The 21,048-nt window shown below is 32.6% G+C and overlaps 3 protein-coding genes across 3 annotated transcripts; all 3 read left to right on the forward strand.

The window, feature by feature from the left end:
* Positions 1-3,779: 3,779 nt before the first annotated feature.
* Positions 3,780-6,824, forward strand: LOC124843462 (F-box/FBD/LRR-repeat protein At1g13570-like). Its single transcript, XM_047320210.2, has 5 exons — positions 3,780-3,924; positions 4,042-4,094; positions 4,574-5,416; positions 5,902-6,057; positions 6,232-6,824. Exons 2-5 carry the CDS (start codon positions 4,092-4,094, stop codon positions 6,508-6,510), a joined length of 1,281 nt encoding a protein of 426 aa, XP_047176166.1. The 5' UTR covers positions 3,780-3,924; positions 4,042-4,091; the 3' UTR covers positions 6,511-6,824.
* Positions 6,825-10,598: 3,774 nt separating this feature from the next.
* On the forward strand, positions 10,599-14,069 carry LOC124843460 (protein DETOXIFICATION 33-like). Its single transcript, XM_088106221.1, has 9 exons — positions 10,599-11,026; positions 11,604-11,799; positions 11,876-12,221; positions 12,310-12,396; positions 12,560-12,616; positions 12,732-12,970; positions 13,146-13,264; positions 13,552-13,638; positions 13,797-14,069. Exons 1-9 carry the CDS (start codon positions 10,766-10,768, stop codon positions 13,854-13,856), a joined length of 1,452 nt encoding a protein of 483 aa, XP_087962347.1. The 5' UTR covers positions 10,599-10,765; the 3' UTR covers positions 13,857-14,069.
* A 2,626-nt stretch (positions 14,070-16,695) lies between these two features.
* On the forward strand, positions 16,696-20,463 carry LOC124824362 (protein DETOXIFICATION 33-like). Its single transcript, XM_047296791.2, has 9 exons — positions 16,696-17,092; positions 18,033-18,228; positions 18,306-18,651; positions 18,740-18,826; positions 18,990-19,046; positions 19,159-19,397; positions 19,573-19,691; positions 19,956-20,042; positions 20,214-20,463. The coding sequence occupies exons 1-9, from the start codon at positions 16,832-16,834 to the stop codon at positions 20,271-20,273; spliced, it is 1,452 nt and encodes a 483-aa protein (XP_047152747.1). The 5' UTR covers positions 16,696-16,831; the 3' UTR covers positions 20,274-20,463.
* Positions 20,464-21,048: the final 585 nt, after the last annotated feature.

The following is a 21,048-nucleotide window of genomic DNA, read 5'->3' on the forward strand; positions in this document are numbered from 1 at the left end:
GTTTGGTGAACTTATCGTTGGGTGAACTTATCGTTGGGTGAACTTATCGTTGGGTGAACTTATCGTGGGTGATCTTATCGTGGGTGATCTTATCGTGGATGATCTTATTGTGGGTGATCTTATCGTATGTGAACTTAACGTGGGGGAACTTATCGTTTGGTGAACTTATCGTTTGGTGAAATTATCGTTTGGTGAAATTATCGTTTGGTGAGCTTATCGTTTAGTGAACTTATCGTTGGGTGAACTTATCGTTGGCTGAAATTATCGTTGGGTGAACTTATCGTTGGGTGAACTTATCGTTGGGTGAACTTATCTTGGGTGACCTTATCGTGGTTAAAGTTATCGTTGGTGAACTTATCGTGGATGAACTTATCGTGGGTGAACTTATCGTTTGGTGAACTTATCGTTTGGTGAACATATCGATTGACGAACTTATCGTTCGGTGAACTTTTCGTTTGGTGAACTTATCGTGGATGAACTTATTGTGAGTGAGCTTATCCTGAGTGAACTTATCGTGGGTGAACTATCGTTGGTGAACTATCGTTGGTGATCTTACCGTGGGTAATACTATCGTGGGTGATCTTATCGTTTGTGATATTATCTTGGGTGAACTTATCGTGGGTGATCTTATCGTGGGTGATCTTATCATGTGTGATCTTATTGTGGGTGAGCTTATCGTGGGTGAACTTATCGTTTGGTGAACTTATTGTTTGGTGAACTTATCGTTTGATGAACTTATCGTTTGGTGAACTTTCGGTTTGGTGAACTTATCGTTGGGTGAACTTATCGTGTGCGATCTTATCATAGGTAACCTTATCGTGGGTGATTTTATCGTGGGTTATGTTATCATAGGGTAACTTATCGTAGGTGAACTTATCGTTCGGAGAAGTTATCATTCGATAAACTTATCATTGGGTGAACTTATCTTGGGTGAACTTATCGTTTGGTTAACTTATCTTTTGTTAAACTTAACATTTGGTGAACTTATTGTGGCTCAACTTATCGTGGATGAATTTATCGTGGGTGATCTTATCGTGGGTGATCTTATCATGGGTGAACTTTTCATAGATGAACTTATCGTGGGTGAACTTATCGTGGGTGAATTTATCGTGGGTGAACTTATCGCGGTTGAACTTATCGGGAGTGAACGTATCGTTTGGTGATGTTATCGTTTTGTGAAGTTATCGTTTGGTGAATTTATTGTTTGGTGATTTTATCGTTTAGTGAATTTATCATTTGTGAACTTATCGTTGGTGAACTAATCGTTGGTGAACCTGTCGTTGGTGAACTTATCATGGGTGAACTTATCGTAGGTGAACTTATTGTGAGCGAACTTATCGTCTGGTGAACTTTTCGTTTGGTGAAATTATTGTGGGCGAATTTATCGTCTGATAAACTTATCGTTTGGTGAACTTATCGTTTGGTAAATTTATCCTTTGGTGAACTTATCGTTGGATGAACTTAGCGTTAGGTGAACTTATCTTTGGGTGAACTTACTGTTGGGTGAACTTATCGTTGGGTGAACTTATCTTGGGTGATCTTATTGTGGGTGAACTTATTGTGGGTGAACTTATCGTGGGTGAACTTATGGTTGGTGAACTTATGGTGGGTGAACTTATGGTGGGTGATCTTATCGTGGTTGATTTTATCGTGAGTTATCTTATTGTGGGTGAACTTATTGTGGGTGAACTTATCGTGGGTGAATTTATCGTGGATGAACTTATCGGGGGTGAACTTATGATGGGTAAACTTATCGTGGGTGAACCTATCGTGAGTTATCTTATCGTGGGTGAACTTATCGTGAGTGAACTTATTGTGGATGAACTTATGGTGGGTGAACTTATCGTTGATGAACTTATCGTGGATGAACTTATCGTGGGTGAAATTATCCTGAGTGAACTTATTGTCGGTGAACTTATCGTGGTTGAACTTATCGTTTGGTCAAGTTATCATTTGGTGAATTTATCGTTTGTTTAATTTATCGTTTGGTGAATTTATCGTTTGATGAAGTTATCATTTGGTGAATTTATCGTTTGGTGAATTTATCGTTTGATGAATTTATCGTTTGGTGAATTTATCGTTGGTGAACTTTTCGTGGTTAACTTATCGTGGGTGAACTTATCGTGGGTGAATCTCCTACATTTGGTTCTACCAATTATCCTTGTTCAATTGGTTCGACATTGAATCCTTGACAACATTAATTTCAATTTCTCTTTTTTTACATAGTAATCCTTCTTAATATCCTTTTTTATGATGTTTTGAGAAACCATTGACATTGAATACTCTTGTAGAATTATCATCTTATGAAGTACATCTCTAGTTGTTTGTTGATTGAATACATAATTGCCAACAAATACGGTTTCACCATCTTCTTTATGAATTTTTAAAAATGATTGTATGATGTCCCATATTATTGGAAGCTTGCAATTCTTGAAATGATTTATCAAATGTGATGTCTCTTGCCTTGTGTCACCCAAAATACTTTTGGAACAATAATTGCACCTCGTTTTTCCATTTTGCATCGACCTTTTGTCTCTTAAGATGTTTCAAAACATCTAACATTAATCTTCTTAAGTTAACCGTAGGAGTTGAATTTTGGATTTTACTTGAAATTGAATCTATTGAAATATCATTTTAATTTGAATCTCTTTATTCTACAAATTATCCTTATTCATCATCATCCATATTAGAAAATGTATCTTAAATAGACAATTCTAGTAATAAATCAAAAAACACAAATAAATATGTTGTATAATAAATAGTTACAAGTTTAATCAACCAAATCATAAAAATCAATAAATACGGTCCACAAAAAACAATGGAAAAGAAAACAAGATAAAATTGATATTTCATATGTCTATGGGATGTAGTAAAAAAAATTGATGTGTGAAATAGCCAACTCTTGGAAATAATTCGACTGTCCTTGGCTATAATAAAAAAGAGAATGGAAATTTCTTCCTGCACTGCTATGATTTTTTCTGCACTCCCATATTTTTTAAAATTTTAATTATACCTCGGCAGAAATTATTAATAAGGGATAGTGTGAGATTTTTTTGTGTGTTTTAATTATAATTTCAGATTGTTAAATCTATAAATATTTTGAATTGTATAATATATGATATTTATATTTCAAATTATGATATTTATATTTCAAATTATGATATTTATATTTCAAATTATGATAATTTGGAATGCAAATTACATTATAAATTATACTGTCTGTATTGTAAAATTATATTTTATATTGTACTATTCGTAATATAAAGATAATTCAAAATTATAATTATATTTTGATTGCATAATTCACAATGCAAATTTGCATTTTGAATGTATAATTTGTAATAAAAATTTGAAAGATAATATGAAATTTAAATTATATTTTAAGTTGTATAATTCGTAATGTAAATATATATTCCAAATTATACCGTTTGTATTGGAATTGGAAGACAGTATTGTATTGTATAATTTGTAATACAAATTTATAATTTAAATTATATAGTTCGTAATACAAATTTTAAAACAAATCTAAAATGTAAATTATATTTTAAATTATAAAATTCATATTATAAATTTACATTTCGAATTATAGAATATATAATACAATTTGGAAAAAAATTTAAAATAAAAATACATTATTGTGCACTTCATAATACAATTTTGAAAGACTAGCAAATTTTTTAATAAGGACATTTCACTATTGGGTGCATGAAGAAAACATGGAGTTGCAGGAAGAAATTCCCCAAAAGAATGTTAAGATGGGTCTATCTATATTTCTATTTCCCGGAAGATGGATCCTAAAATCTCGTCTACAACCCCAATTAGGTTTGTAAGAGTATGAATGTTATCACAGTATATTCAGTATATACAATGTATCTTCATTCCAAAATGTAATCCTTGTCTCTATTCGATCAGAGTTTTTTCACTGTGAGTGTTTCTCAATCATCCTGATTCTGCTACATTTTCCGAACCCCTTTTTCACTGTATGGTTTTTGGTACTCTGATTATTAAATTAAAGTTTTCTTCTGGTGTTGTTTGTTGCAGCATTCACTTTCAGGATTGTGTTCTTACCTGGAATTACTTCATAGCTTGACATGGTAACTCTCAGAGAGTCTTAATTTCGAATTGTATTTTTTGGGTTTTGAGTGTAATTAGTGATTTCTTTGCTTGTTTGGTTAGGCATTCTTCAAGAAAAATATGCTTCCTGCTTGCAATTGGGTTGTTTTGCATTTTTTTTTTGTTTATGGATTATGGTTTGATGGACAGAATAAGTGCCAGCGATTTCAGGCTTGGCTTCTAAACTTGTTTGAGGGGTTGCTGACCATCCAATTGAGTTTGGTGGGATTTCTTGAGTTCTTAGCTGGTTTTGGGACTCATCAATATTCTTTGATGTGATCGAAATTGAAAATGATTAACAGTTATCATGTTCTCTTTGTACAATGTAGCAACATTAGCATACTAATGGTGCTACATTTTTGCTTTTTTATTTTATAGTTGTTCCTAGAACTGAATGTATATGTGTGATGGTAACCCAGTCGATTGAAGTGTCATGTTTTTATATTTGATTTGAATGTAGGGGAGAGCGCCACCTGAGTTTCCTTGCCTAACAGATATGGACCCAGACAGAATCAGTTACTTACCGGGTCATGTAATAGACCAAATTTTGTCACATTTGTCAATTAAGGAAGCAGTGAAAACAAGTGTTTTATCTAGCAAATGGAGGTACAAATGGGCCACGCTACCGAATCTTGTGTTTGATAACCAATTTGTCTCTGCGGCTGTTCAGGACCATATGATTGTAAAGAACAAGCTTTTGAGAACTGTTGATCATGTACTGCTACTTCATTCTGGGTCAATCAACAAGTTCAAACTCTCCCATCGTGATCTCCTTGGTGTGACTGATATTGATCGTTGGACGCTTCATGTATCTAGAAAGGCTGTTAAAGAGTTTGTGCTGGAAATCTGGAAAGGACAGCGGTATAAGATACACTCGTGTTTATATTGTTGTCAAAGTTTGACTCATTTAGAATTGTTTAATTGTTGGCTTAAACCTCCATCTACATTTAAAGGCTTCAAGAACTTAAAGAGTCTTGATCTGCAACATGTTACCTTGGCTCAGGATGCTTTTGAAAACTTGATATCCAACTGCCCAGTGCTTGAACGGCTGACATTGATGAACTTTGATGGTTTCACTCATCTTAATATTGATACACCGAATCTCCTGTTTTTTGACATTGGGGGTAAATTCGAGGATATTAGCTTTGAGAATACTTTCCAATTAGCTGTGGTATCAATTGGTTTGTATGTGAACTTTGAAACCAATCAAAGTAGACTTCGTGGAGGCTATAGCAATTTGCTCAAATTTTTTGTTAATCTGCCGCACCTGCAAAGGCTAGAGATTCAGAGCTATTTTTTAAAGGTACAATGCTCATAACATCACTTTTCCTAAACAATTATTCTAGTTGTGTGAATAATGTCAAATTCTTGATCATTTCAATGTTTAATTAGAATATAAAAAAGCCCAATTACTGGTTTTTCTCCCACAAACATACTATATATGCATATGAATTTGTATCCACTAACATCTTTGAGTTGTGTAAAATCTAACTTTCTATGTATATCCAGTGGCGATAAAAATATTTTAATTATCCCCTTGTAAATTGGGTGAGTACTCATGGTATCCAATCTTTTATTTGGATTTTAATTTAGAATTAAATGACTAAAATGTTATAAAAAAATATTAACGATTGAAAATTGGTTTGTAATTTTATTTTAATAGATTATGTGTTTATGTATCTCTAAACTCCCTAATATGTGAAATGTGCATATCTATATTGAAATGCTCATATTGGACACATTATAGACTGATTTGTGATCCATTAATCTGTTTCTTGCTTCTGTTAGTATTTGGCAGCGGGGATTGTGCCAATAAATCTTCCAAGACCGTGCATTGATCTAAGTTATCTTTCTATACGAATAAACTTAAATGATTTGAAGGAAATCTCAGCTGCTCTTTGCCTCCTAAGAAGCTCCCCTAATCTACAAGAACTAGAAATATTGGTAAGTACTCCTTGTAACTTGTTGTGACTGATCTTTGCCTACTGTTTTGCTGTCCCACATACTGATTCATTTTTTCAGTGAAGTTATTAAGCTCTAGAATTTTCAAATCAGTTCAGTGTTGGAGATTTGGGTGTTTCTGAAATGGTTGCAATTGTGAATTGTGATGGCATGCAGGCTCGACAGGAGGAGAAGACTCTTATGATAACGCACAACTATTGTTGGGAAGATGTGTTTTTTTCTTGTCCAGAGATGCATATGAGAAATGTGAAGATAGATGGCATATCTGGTATCAAACCTGAATTGGATTTTATCAGCTTTCTACTTCTACACTGTCCTGTGTTGGAAAGGATGACTGTGATTCCTGTTTCAAACATGGAAACAGAACTGATGAAACAACTGTTGCGGTGTAGGAGAGCCTCAAGACAAGCTGAAATCATTTACCTCGACCCTTAGAGTGCCTTCAGAAACAAGTTTTACACCAATGTGGAAAGAACTCTGAAGCTAAAACTGGTAGTATTACTTTTCTTGGAAGAAGCTACTGTGTTGCATCAATGAATCTGTCATTACAGTTGAAAAGCTATTTTTTTATGCCAATGAGCACCAATATGTAAATTTGGTAAAAAGAAGCAATTATGTACATTCTCAAGCTGTAATGGCCAACATATTTGTGGCTAAAAACTTTCAGAATGAGTTTTCCAGATTCTGATCCTCTGGGATCTTATTAAATAAATAGGGAGTATGGATTTTTTTTTGCCGTTTTAAAGAAAGTTTGTACTTTTGTTGGATTCATATGTTTAAATTAAGAGATCTTACAAGTATGAAAGATAATGGCAAAACAAAAATAAAAAACAATGAAGAATATGGACTCCTTAGTCTAATCATATTTGCTTATGAACAAAAAATAAATCAGTGCTCAATAAGTTCTTAACAATTGAAATGCATCCCAAATTACATATACCAGTGTTTAAATCTTAATTTCAGTAGTATACAACATTGTCTATCACTAATAACAAAACCATATTTATAATTATCAGAACCAGTAAAATCAAATATCATAACCAGTAAAATCCACGCACGTATCGTTTAGTGGAGTTCACGTGTCAAAATGGGGGCTCGACACTCAGATGACGAACGCCAGGTGTCAAGCGAAGAGGATCCGAAAATCAGTTAGTGGAAAGCAGGTGTCGAATGAAGATGAGACGTTCGTTGTGACGTGTGCAGCAAAACTTGGATTTTCAGAAAATCTGCTCCACTCTTGCATGCACCCTCTTTTCACGTTTCTGAAGAACCTCATTCTCTCTTCCTTCTCTCTACATCCTCTTCATCTTCTCTCTGAGGAAACACTCATTTTCTCTCCTCCAATCACTATTCCAGCACCGTAGAAGCAATTTCGGCGTCAAGAGCTTTCGGATAAACCGTCCGGTTTGTGAAGCTGGGCTGGTAAGTCTTTCTCTTCGCTCTGTCGTTTGTTTTCCTAAACATGCAAACCCAGTTCTGGGTTCGTGTGTTGATCACCATTCTTAAAAAGAGTGGTTCTGATTGTGTCGGGTTGTCACTTGGTGTAGTTTGATTTGTCGAGCGTTGACGGTAGAAGAACCTATAGTGGTGAAATTGTATTTCTGCGTCTGGGAACATTCGGTCACGCTCAGAGGTAAGGGAAGCTTATTTAATTTAATTTTTATGATGTTGTACTGTATGAACGTTCGTTAGTTGACTGAATGATTTTGATGCATGATGGTTGATATGATTGGATTGAATGAACGTTCGTTTATTTAATGAGTGGAAATGAAATATGGCTGAGTTATGTTATAATGTATGAAATATATGAAACTTATATGATATGGATTGTATGAAGTATGAAAGTCGATTATAATATGAATGTATAAAGTTATGAAACTATATGTTTAGAAATGAGACAGATATACATGAACTCTGAATATGAAATTTCTCATATGAAAGTGTACGTTCGGTTTTTTTGGTAAACATAGTTGAAATGAGATTCTTTCATTTGGAGAGAATCCTAGTTCAGGACGAGCGTCCTCGTGTGGCAATACTATGCTTGAGCGTTTGGCCAAGCACAGTTGTATCTTGGTATCTTGTGATAACTTAAATCTTTATATATATGTAATGGTATATTTTCGTTGTTTGTAAACACTACTTCAATAGTATCTGACTATATTTATCAAGCCTTTTATTTTAAGTTCATTAGTGCTCAGTCTTACACTAAGTGCTAGTACTGAGTAGTGTTCGGTCTTACATCAAGCGCTTGTACTTGTTTCTTATATAATCTATATTGATGAAAAATAGCGTTCGTCTAACTTCAATAGAATTTTCTTCTCTACCGTGCTCGGTCATTGACTGGCATTCGGTTTCTTCATGTAAATTCTTCTAAGTATTATGACTGAAATGTCTTGATGTGTCTGTATCGATTGATTCCGGCCTAGAGTCGTAACACTTGGCGAGGCCTTTTCAGCGTTCGGTTAGAGCTATCACGAGTCAGTTCATATAATTGATTCACTTGGTAATGAAGGATCGGTTCATCCGTTTCTTGCTATATTTATTACACTCGGTTTTTCTCTCAAACCGACCGTAATCTATTCTGGAACTGGAGACCTCTCTGTCTCGTTCCAAGTGTTCGTCCTCGTTCTTAGCGAGGATTGAACTTTCGGTATCTGGTGTCATTATAAATCTTTGAACAAAGAGGAAATTGAAATGATTGACAATGAAAGATGAAACTAAGATGATTGATAATGGAAGATGAGGAGAATATGATATGAATGAAATGTGTTGGAATTATGAACGAGCGTTCCGAGGAGGAACGACTCATGTTTGAATATTGAATTTGTAAAGTATGACTGTGGGAAGCTAATGCTGGCGGTTCATCTTGATGTTCCGTGAGTACTTGTCCTCACGTAGAGGAGGGTAGGTCATGTGTGGGAACGGCAGGAGGTCCTAGTCCTTAGGGGTACTTTGGACAGATAGGACTAACCTCGGGTGGCAGCTGATAAGAGTATTCCAGTTACTACATCACCCGGGTGCACGAACGCCTGTAGCTACATAGATTTCATACAGTCCGGACAGTCAGTCTAGTGATAGGCTTTGTATGATACGTACGTTGAAATTTATTTGGTATTGGATTATTTGAAATGTATGTTTATGCATGAATTAAATTATATAAGCTTACCTTGCGTTTTCTGTCGTGTCTGGTTTTGTACGTCCGTCCTTGTCATTGCAATGATCATCCGTGTGGATGTGAGCAGAAGGAGACGAGCTGCTGGAAGAGGCGCTGGAAGAAGAAAATTTGGAAGAAATCGAAGTCAAAGACCGAAGAGTAGGACGTTCGGTCAATAGTCTAGTTATAGTAAGGTGATCGTTCGATCACCTTCTCTTTTGTTAAGAATGGTCGTTCGGTATTTTCTTTTGTAAGCCGTTCGGTCAGGTTTGCTTATCTTGTATTGTAACTCCTCTTGTAAAGCCGTTCGGCTATGAGCGTATGCTCGACTCTAGTGTATGACTGATCTGGAGTATTATTAATGTGATCATTCTATATTATAGTTTATTGCTGTATTTTTTTTGGATGTTACAATAATAAATAAAATAAAATGAAATGAAAACACTAGAAAAATCAATCACAGTTTTTTTTTTTTTAAAAAAAAATCTTATGTTTTGCGCTTTTTATTGTCTTGTTCTGAATTATTTTTTGCTATTTTTCAATTTTACCAAGTTCTCTCCGTTTATTATGTGATAAAAAAAGAAAGTAATGATATTTAGTATGAAGCATCCTTTTATAAAACACATTTGTATAGATGAATAAGCATAATTTTTTTAAATAAGTATTAACTATATATATATATATATATATATATATATATATATATTGGATATTAAAATATTGGGTAAAACAAATGAAAATGCAATGAAATCCAACCATACCTGGAACGTTGGACGTAGCAAATTAACTTCCTTCCGTACAAAGAGGTCATAATCAACACTCATATCTGTACATTGCTGAACTTGGAATGGAAAGAAATCATGTAAGTAAAAAAATAAATGTAACATGATGAATATGTACAAAAATAAATAAATTATGTGTCATAATTAAATTTTTGTTGGTTGCATATTCTTGATATTTTAATCATCATATAAACATTCATATACATGAATAATGTTAAAAACATTTTTTTAAAAAAGTATTTGTTTTCTGTTTACAATACTTAATTAGATAACGAATCTTGGCAAATTCAAAAAAATTACATATATCATATTGTAGAATCTTCTTCTTCTGTATGATTTTCAGTCTCATAATTACAAAATTTCTACTTATATTTCTTACTAATAGAAAAAAGAAAGATAATAAATACCACATATCTAAAAAAATAAGAAAGAACTAGAGAAGTCGGTGAAGGAAAAAGATAGACACAATTAGAATACATTAATTTGGTAACATATTCTATTTTCATGATATTGACGTGTGGTATTATCGAAATGAAATTTATACAAAGGTTTATCATGATATTAACTGCAGTTGGTAAAACCTCCACATCTCTGCACTTGCCATTCCCATTCTCTCAGTTCCAACTTCAACACTCTCCAACACTCTATGAAAGTTAAACCAAAGTTTGTCTGATATTCAAACGCCACCAGAAATTCTGAGTTTTCTGAGTGAAAGCAATATCAGTGACAGAAGAAGTGGCTCAAGAAACCAAACATGTCAATGGACACTCCCTTGCTACAGAACACTGAGAATCCTGACACTGCTGAGGAAAAGACACTCAAGTTTGCTGTTAAGAGTTTTGCTTTTGAATCAAAGAAGCTATGGAGACTAGCAGGCCCCGCTATCCTCACCTGTATATGTCAGTACTCGCTCGGTGCACTCACTCAAACTTTTGCAGGCCATGTTGATGATCTTGCTCTTGCAGCCATTTCTGTAGAAAATTCTGTCGTTGCAGGTCTTGCTTTTGGAGTCATGGTACCATCAAACTACCTTTGTCTTATATTTCATGCCTTCTCTTTTTCGAGTTTCTTCAACTGTTTGCCATAATGTCACGTTAGAAACTTGTTTGGTTTTCTGGGGAGCACTGTCTGCATAATTTGTCTGGTTTTCTTGGGAGAACTGTCTGCATAATTTGTCTGGTTTTCTTAGGAGAACTGTCTGCATAATTTGCTCGGTTTTCTGGTGGCACTGTCTGCATAATTTGTGAATATTATAAGTAATGATAATGTAATAAAGTTGAAGGAATTCTACTTTTTACAAAATAAATAAATATCTGTAACATATAACTATTTTATTTATATGCATATGAATAAAAATATGTTTGTACGTAAGGAGTGCTATATTTTCGCTAAGTATTACTTAGCACGACTTCATTTACTAAAAGCTCAAACTGAATATAGGCTTCAGTGGTGTGGCGGGGAGAGGTTTCACGTCATGATCACAAACTTTTCTTTTTGAAACTGTTTCAAAAGTGATATTCACGTGTGAATAGCTATAAAATACAATGAAAAATGTAGAAAATTGATGTTTATGTTATTGTTGTTGGGATAAGTTGGGAATGGGAAGTGCCTTGGAGACTCTGTGTGGGCAAACTTTTGGTGCAGGGCAGATGAGGATGTTGGGAGTGTACATGCAAAGATCATGGGTCATCTTGTTCACCACTGCACTTCTTATGTTACCTATTTATATTTGGTCATCCCCAATTTTAGTGCTGCTTGGAGAAACATCTCAGATCTCACATGCTGCAGGTTACAACTCACTTTCACATTTCTCTTCAGAACACTCACTTCAAATATTATTAACACATCTACTTTGTTTTGGCAGGAAAATTTGCTCTGTGGATGATACCCCAGTTATTTGCATACGCTATAAACTTTCCAATCCAAAAGTTTTTGCAGGCACAAGGGAAAGTGCTTGTCATATTATGGGTATCAGTGGGGGTTTTGGTGCTGCACATAGTTTTTAGCTGGCTTCTTATGTTGAAGCTAGGGTGGGGTTTGATTGGAGCAGCTATCACTCTTAACACATCATGGTGGTTGATTGTGATTGCACAACTGCTCTACATTCTCATCACAAAGTCAGATGGAGCATGGACTGGATTCACATGGCTAGCATTTGTGGACTTGTTTGGTTTTATCAAGCTTTCTCTTGCTTCAGCTGTTATGCTATGGTATTTTCACTAGCCTGCTTAATTTTCTGCATTGAAGTTCATTATGTATGGTGCAAAACTTGAACTTCTGAAATGAATATTGTGGCAGCTTGGAGTTCTGGTATATGATGATACTGGTGGTGATAACAGGGCGTTTGAAAAATCCTCTGATACCTGTTGATGCCATATCTATCTGGTGAATAATTTTCTAATCCTCCAAAGTCTCTTTGTGTTGCATAAGTTGAAAATACAATAGCTTAAAAATGTTTAGACCCTTTGTTTCAACATAAAAACATAGTGCTTTTAGTGCTTCTTGAGAGATTAAAATCCAGTACAAATACTTGTTTTGATGTTTGCAGTATGAACATAAATGGCTGGGATGCCATGATTGCAATTGGGTTCAATGCTGCTATAAGGTATGTTGATAACACTAATAAAGAAAAAACTTTTTACTTATGTTATTTTAGACTTTTCTACTGACTAGTGAGTGAATAATAACATTCTAAATGACTTATTTTAATTGATGGACAGTGTGAGAGTATCAAATGAACTTGGTGCTGGTGATTTCAAGGCTGCAAGGTTTTCAGTGTGGGTGGTTTCAATCACATCAGTGGCCATAGGTTTTGTGGTCATGGTCGTAGTGCTATCAACAAAGGATTTTTTTCCCTACTTGTTTACCACCAGTTCTGCAGTTGCCCATGAAACAACTAGGCTTGCTACTTTGCTCGGTGTCACTGCAATTCTAAACAGCCTTCAACCAGTCCTATCTGGTTAGTCCCTCCCACAAGCTATGAAACTCTCAAATTACATCATCCAATCAAGGATTACACATCCTTTTTTTCACAAGTTAATGCAATTTTTAAGGCATAAAATTTGTAAAGTACATGCTGTTGTTATATGTGTGTGCTAAATCTCATAACTTTTTCCGTGATAAAACTTCATTAGGTGTTGCTGTTGGAGCTGGTTGGCAATCTCTTGTAGCATACATCAACATTGGGTGCTACTATGTATTTGGATTACCAGCAGGAATAATCTTGGGATTTACTCTTAATTTTGGAGTAGTGGTGATTTACCATCCTTACATTCTCTTCACATTATGTTATTTTTGAGTTTAGATTCTCACCATGTTATTTTTTATAAGCTTCTGGTACTGTCTCTTTGGAGGGACAATATGAAAAAATGTCTCTATAGAGATATAGTATGAAAAACTTAATCTAAAATGTACATCATGAACCTTAATTGTTTGTTTGTGTCATGGTTTTGCAATTTTTTGTTTTGACATAAGTTCTGCAATTTATTGTCATAGTAATATTAGTTTTGATATTACTCTTCATGTTTGTGTGTAATGCAGGGTATTTGGTCAGGGATGATTGCAGGCATAGTTTTGCAGACCATAATCCTTATAGTAATCACTTCAATAACCAATTGGAAAAAAGAGGTTAGTGCATTCCACATTTATTATTCTCCCTCTCTTTAATTTAATCTTGCAAGAGTTTAAGGTTTAAAGTTAAATGTTCCAATTGCAATAAAAAATATTCTCTTCTGTTCAAATTTGTTGGTAATCTTATATTTTCAAATTTTATATGGATTTCACAGGCTGAAGAAGCAGAGGGTCGTGTGAGAAAGTGGGGAGGATCAATTGCATATGATCAATGATTTTGTTTTTTGTTTTTCTTCATGGCAGTGGAGAATTAGACTTAGAGTACATGGAATTGTACCAATAATGAAGAACTTCATATTTTAGGCATGTATTTCAGTGAGATTTTACAAATATTGTTTTAGATTATAGTCCATTTTTTTAGTTTTTGCTAATAAAAAATGTACTTCTTCCTAATTCCTTTTAAATTTTTTATACATATTTATTTTAAATTTTCAGGAGAACCAGAAGCTAGCAAAATCTAAAATTTAATTTAACTCACAACTTATTTGAAATAAATTGTCATATAATCATTTTTAAAACTTGTAAGATAACCACTAACTTATTTTTCATCAAGAAACATATTTTGGAATCTATAAAAAATATAAAGTTCATTTTATTTAAAATGATTTTAGATACCCCTGTAAATAAAAAATAAAAAATCATCAATACCCTTTAGATTATGCACCAAAATAGATCAATAATAAATGAACAATTAAACCTTTTAATTAAAAGATTAATTTTCAATATCCCTATAAAGCTGCAGAAGTGTATATGATCTGAAACATATTAGGTTTTCTCTTTTTATACGGGGATGAAAAGAAATAAACAGAAAAAAAATCGTAGAAAAGGAAACCATAACACCATTTTAACTTTTGTTAAGTTACTTATATAATTTCAATATTTTTAATTTAGTCTCTTAGTTTCAAATGAAATTAATTTAATAATCTTAATATATATATATATATATATATATATATATATATATATATATAACCAAATTTGTTTAAATTCTATGTATGCATGAAATCAAACATAAAATATAAAATATATAAAATATAAAAGTGATTAACTTTTATTAAATCAAAGATTTCTTACATAGTAAAACACGCATATGAGCAACATGTTTAAGAAAAATCTTGGTAAAAATTCCTTAGTAAGAAAATATTAAGAAAAATCTTGGTAAAAGTTCCTTAGTAAGAAAATATGTTATTACAGAGTTTGTATATTTTACGAAAATTTATTTATTTTGTATATTTTTTTTAAAAACACGAAACTTGATCGCTAAGAGTTTGTCCCTGTTATTATTATAATATAATACAGTCGATTTATTGTCGTAGTATAAATTAAATGGTCTTTCAATTTCTTCTATAATACATAGCCTTATAATAAAGTTCCTCAACCATATTTTATGATTTAATTCTTAGCACTCGGCTAAGAAATCACATCATTAACTAATATAAAAAATGAAATGAAATTCAAATTATCTTAACATTCTTCAAAGTTTGAGTCTAAATGTTCAATAATCTCTTAGTGATTTGACTTTCTCTTGTGTGAGAGCATATAGTCCTTCATTATTTGTATATACCTCATCGCTTTTTTTTTTTTTTTTTCAATGATATATTTCTAAATTTTTGAAATATTTGTCTAATATCCCAGTTATATATAATATATCTCTGGATATGACACTTGGCCACACACCAAACTCTTTATCGTTGACGCATAGAATTTATATTTCTAATTTTTAATTTTTCTTTTAAGCTTTGAGGCAAAATTGTTTCTTTTAACTACTCGAATATTCTTATATTTACATTTTTACATGTCAAACATTTAGGTGATAATCCTATAATATCTCGAAATCAATATGGATGAATATGAATTATCTATTTAATATATATATATATATATATATATATATATATATATATATATATATATATATATATATATATATATATATATATATTCGGATATTAAAATATTGGGTAAAACAAATGAAAAATGCAATTAATCCAACCAACTCTACATGGAATGGTGGGCGTAGCCACCAGTTCGTGACAACCGCCACTGAATCACGGTTTCCAAATTAACTTCCTTCCGTACAAACAGATCATAATCAACACTCATATCCGTACATTGCTGAGCTTGGAATGGAAAGAAAACATCGTAAATAAAATCATAAATGTAACATCATGAATATGTAACAAAATAAATAAATTATATGCCATAATTAATTTTTTGTTGGTTGCATTCTTGATATTTTTATCATCATATAAACATTCATATACATAAATAACGCTAAAAAAATATAAAAAAATATTTTGTTTTCTGATAGGACACTGTACACAGTTAGATTTTAATTAGAATATGTTTGTGAAATAAATGAGAAAAGTCGGTGAAAGAAAAAGATACACACAATTATAGTACATTAATTTGGTAACGTATTCTATTTTTATGATATTCACGTGACTTGGTATTATCGAAATAAAATTTATAAAAAGTTTATCATCTCAATAAAACTAAATTCAAAATTGACTTTTTAAGAGCAATTAAACATAATAATTCCAATTATTTCAAATGGAATGTTTGAGTTTGAGAAACTAATAAGTGTCCATTTTTAATTAACTATTCAAATAAATTAAATAGATTAAGTTTAAGAGAACTAAGTCGTAATTAAGTTGACTATAATAAAAAATACATGAAAAAAATCTGCAAATACATATCAAAATATGATAAAATACTAATTAATAAATCGATTGAATACTAAACTAACTTAACTATGAGAATATTAGTATAATTTATTTATTAAAATACTAACAACAGAAGAAAGCTGAAAGGTGAAAAGAATTATTTAAAATAAATATTCAACCTCAAACACTTTAATTTATAACTTTAAAGATAAAACTTAAAAATCAAGATTAAATTAAATTAAAATATTCTATTTATATAAAAAAAGAGTACCTCAATTTTCTACTGGCCATAATACCTTAGCTACCATTCCGACGCCTTCTTTAATACTTATTAATTGCAGTTGGTAAAACCTCCACATCTCTGCACTTGCCATTCCCATGATCTCAGTTACAACTTCAACACTCCCTAACACTATATAAAAGCTAAACCAGAGTTTGTCTGATATTCAAACGCCACCAGAAATTCTGAGTTTTCTAAGTGAAACAAATATCAGTGACAGAAGAAGTGGCTCAAGAAACCAAACATGTCAATGGACACTCCCTTGCTACAGAACACTGAGAATCCTGACACTGCTGAGGAAAAGACACTCAAGTTTGCTGTTAAGAGTTTTGCTTTTGAATCAAAGAAGCTATGGAGACTAGCAGGCCCCGCTATCCTCACCTGTATATGTCAGTACTCGCTAGGTGCACTCACTCAAACTTTTGCAGGCCATGTTGATGATCTTGCTCTTGCAGCAGTTTCTGTAGAAAACTCCGTCGTTGCAGGTCTTGCTTTTGGAGTCATGGTACCCTCAAACTACCTTTGTCTTCCATTTCATGCCTTCTCCTTTTCGATTTTCTTCAACTGTTTGCCATAATGTCACGTTAGAAACTTGTTTGGTTTTCTGGGGAGCACTGTCTGCATAATCTGTCTGGTTTTCTTCGGAAAACTGTCTGCATAATTTGTTTGGTTTTCTGGGTGGCACTGTCTGCATAATTTGTGAAAGATTTCTTATTTTTTATTAATTTTTATGTATTTTTAATGATATTTTTCTTCAATCTTCTTGAGTTCTCCGATTTATTTAGTCAAATAATAAAAATGAAGAATTATACTTTTTACAAAATAATTAAATATCTCTCATATATAATTATTTTATTTACATGCATTTATGAATAAAAATATGTTTATATACGTAAGCAGTGCTATATTTTCGCAAAGTATTAATTAGCACGACTTCATTTACTAAAAGCTAAATCTGAATATAGGCTTCAGTAGTGTGGTGGAGAGAGGTTCTACGTCATGATCACAAACTTTTCTTTTTTCAACTGTTTCAGAACTGATATTCACGTGTGAATAGCTATAAAATACAATGAAAAAAAAAGTCAATCTATTATAAGTGTTGTAGAAAATTTACTAAAATTAGTAAAATATTTAATTTAAAGAAAAAAAATCGTGTTTTAGTCACTATTTTATTATAAGGAATTTGTGTTTTAATGCATAATTTTGAAGTGGAAATATTTTATTTAAAAGTTGGGCTAAAGATGTAGTATTTTGTAGTACGAATTTAATGCATTTTAATCTTTTTAGACATAAAAGAAAATTATATTTGCATGCAAAATCTTTATCAGGACATTCTCAATGACTTCAATTTTATATATTATTTAAATATGTAAAAGTACGTACAGTTTTAATTTTTATTTATTTTTATTTTGATGGATTGTTTATGTTGTTGGTGTTGTGATAAGTTGGGAATGGGAAGTGCCTTGGAGACTCTGTGTGGGCAAGCTTTTGGTGCAGGACAGATGACGATGTTGGGAGTGTACATGCAGAGATCATGGGTCATCTTGTTCATCACTGCACTTCTTATGTTACCTATTTATATTTGGTCACCCCCAATTTTAGTGTTGCTTGGACAAACAGCTCAGATTTCACATGCTGCAGGTTACAATTCACTTTCCTATTTCTCTTCAAAACACTGACTTCAAATATTATGAACTCAATCTGCTTTGTTTTTTCAGGAAAATTTGCTCTGTGGATGATACCCCAGTTATTTGCATATGCTATAAACTTTCCAATCCAAAAGTTTTTGCAGGCACAAGGGAAAGTGTTGGTCATGTTATGGGTATCAGTGGGTGTTTTGGTGCTGCACACAGTTTTTAGCTGGCTTCTTATACTGAAGCTGGAGTGGGGTCTGATTGGAGCAGCTATCACTCTTAACACATCATGGTGGTTGATTGTGATTGCACAACTGCTCTACATTCTCATCACAAAGTCAGATGGAGCATGGACTGGATTCACATGGCTAGCATTTGTGGACTTGTTTGGTTTTGTCAAGCTTTCTCTTGCTTCAGCTGTTATGCTATGGTATTTTCACTGGCTTGCTTAATTTTCTGCATTGAAGTTCATTATGTTTGGTGCTAAATTTGACCTTCTGAAATGAATATTGTGGCAGCTTGGAGTTCTGGTATTTGATGATACTGGTGGTGATAACAGGGCGTTTGGAAAATCCTCTGATACCTGTTGATGCCATATCTATCTGGTGAATAATTTTCTAACCCTCCAATGTCTCTTTGTTGCAGAAGTTGAAATAGAATTGGCTTAAAAATGTTTTCAGACCCTTTGTTTCAACACACAAAAATAATGCTTTTAGTGCTTTTAGAGAGATTAAAATTGAGTACTAATACTTGTTTTGATGTTTGCAGTATGAACATTAATGGCTGGGATGCCATGATTGCAATTGGGTTCAATGCTGCTATAAGGTATGTTCTCATAACATTAATAAAGAAAAAACTTTTTACTTATGTTATTTTTAGACTTTTCTACTAGTGAGTGAAGAATGATTCTAAATGAGTTGTTTTAATGGATGGACAGTGTGAGAGTGTCAAATGAACTTGGTGCTGGTGATTTCAAGGCTGCAAGGTTTTCAGTGTGGGTGGTTTCAATCACATCAGTGGCCATAGGTTTTGTGGTCATGATCGTAGTGCTATCAACAAAGGATTTTTTCCCCTACTTTTTTACCACCAGCTCTGCAGTTGCGCATGAAACAACTAAGCTTGCTGCTTTGCTCGGTGTCACTGTGCTTCTAAACAGCCTTCAACCAGTCCTATCTGGTTAGTCACTCCCACAAACTAAAAACTCTCAAATTACATCATCCAATCAAGGATTACACATCCTTTTTTTCACAAGTTAAATGCAAGTTTTAAGGCATAAAATTTGTTAAGTACATGTTTTTGCTATATGTGTGTGTTAAATCTCATAACTTTTTCCATGATAAAACTTCATTAGGTGTTGCTGTTGGAGCTGGTTGGCAATCTCTTGTAGCATACATCAACATTGGGTGCTATTATGTATTTGGATTACCAGCAGGAATAATCTTGGGATTTACACTTAATTTTGGAGTAGTGGTGATTTACCATCCTTACATTCTCTTCACATTATGTTATTTTTGAGTTCAGATTCTCACTTGAGCTTCTGGTACGGTCTCTTTTGAGGGACAATATGAAAAAATGTCTCTATAGTATGAAAAACTTAATCCAAAATGTACATCATGAACCTTAATTGTTTGGTTTGTGTCATAGTTTTGCAATTTTTTGTTTTGACATAAGTTCTACAATATATTGTCATAGCAATAGTTTTGATATTACTCTTCATGTCTGTGTGTAATGCAGGGTATTTGGTCAGGGATGATTGCAGGCATAGTTTTGCAGACCATAATCCTTATAGTAGTCACTTCAATAACCAATTGGAAAAAAGAGGTTAGCACATTCTACATTTATTATTCTCCCTCTCTTTAATTTAATCTTGCAAGAGTTTAAGGTTTGAAGTTAAATGTTCCAATTGGAATCAATAATGTTTTCTTTTGTTCAAATTTGTTGTAAGTAATCTTATATGTTCAAATTTTACTGTTGTCGCAATGGATTTCACAGGCTGAAGAAGCAGAGGGTCGTGTGAGAAAATGGGGAGGAACAATTGCATATGATCAATGATTTTGTTTTGTTTTTCTTTCCTTTTCTTCATGGCAGTGGAGAATTAGACTTAGAGTCCATGGAATTGTACCAATAATGAAGAACTCCGTATTTTAGGCATGTATTTCAGTGAGATTTTACAAATTTTGTTTTAGATTATAGGCCCATTTTTATAGCTTTTGCTAATAAAAAAGCTACTACTTCTTATTTCCTTTTAATTTTTTTATGCATATTTATTTTGAATTTTCAGGAGAACCATAAGCCAAGAAAATCTAAAATTTAATTTAACTCGACCTATTTGAAATAAATTGTCGTATAATATTTTTAAAAATATTTTTTATGATTATAAACAAACAAAAAATGACCTTTCCTTTAACTTCTAATTAAGATAACCACTAACTTATTTTTCATCAAGAAACCTATTTTGGAATCTATAAAAAAATAAAATTCATTTTATTTAAAATATGTTTAAAATGGCTTTAGATACTCCTATAAATAATAAATAAGAAATCACCTATACCCTTTAGATTATGCACCAAAACAAATCAATAATAATTGAATAATTAAACATTTTAATTTCAAGTGCAATTTGCAGTATCCCTATGAAGCAGAATGCAGAAATATATTTGGATTGACAATTCAGAACAACGTAAATGGGATTGGTATCTGATCTTCCAACCAAAATTAATCAATTCGAAAATTAATGAAATTTCAACCAAAATTAAACAATTCGAAAATAATGAAATTTCAACCAAAATTAAACAACCAACAAAGTTGAAAAATGAAACTAGGAAAA

This window comes from Vigna umbellata, chromosome 1 (genome assembly GCF_029865625.1).
Source record: "Vigna umbellata cultivar VRB3 chromosome 1, Vumbellata_1.0, whole genome shotgun sequence".
NCBI classification, from domain to species: Eukaryota; Viridiplantae; Streptophyta; class Magnoliopsida; order Fabales; family Fabaceae; genus Vigna; species Vigna umbellata.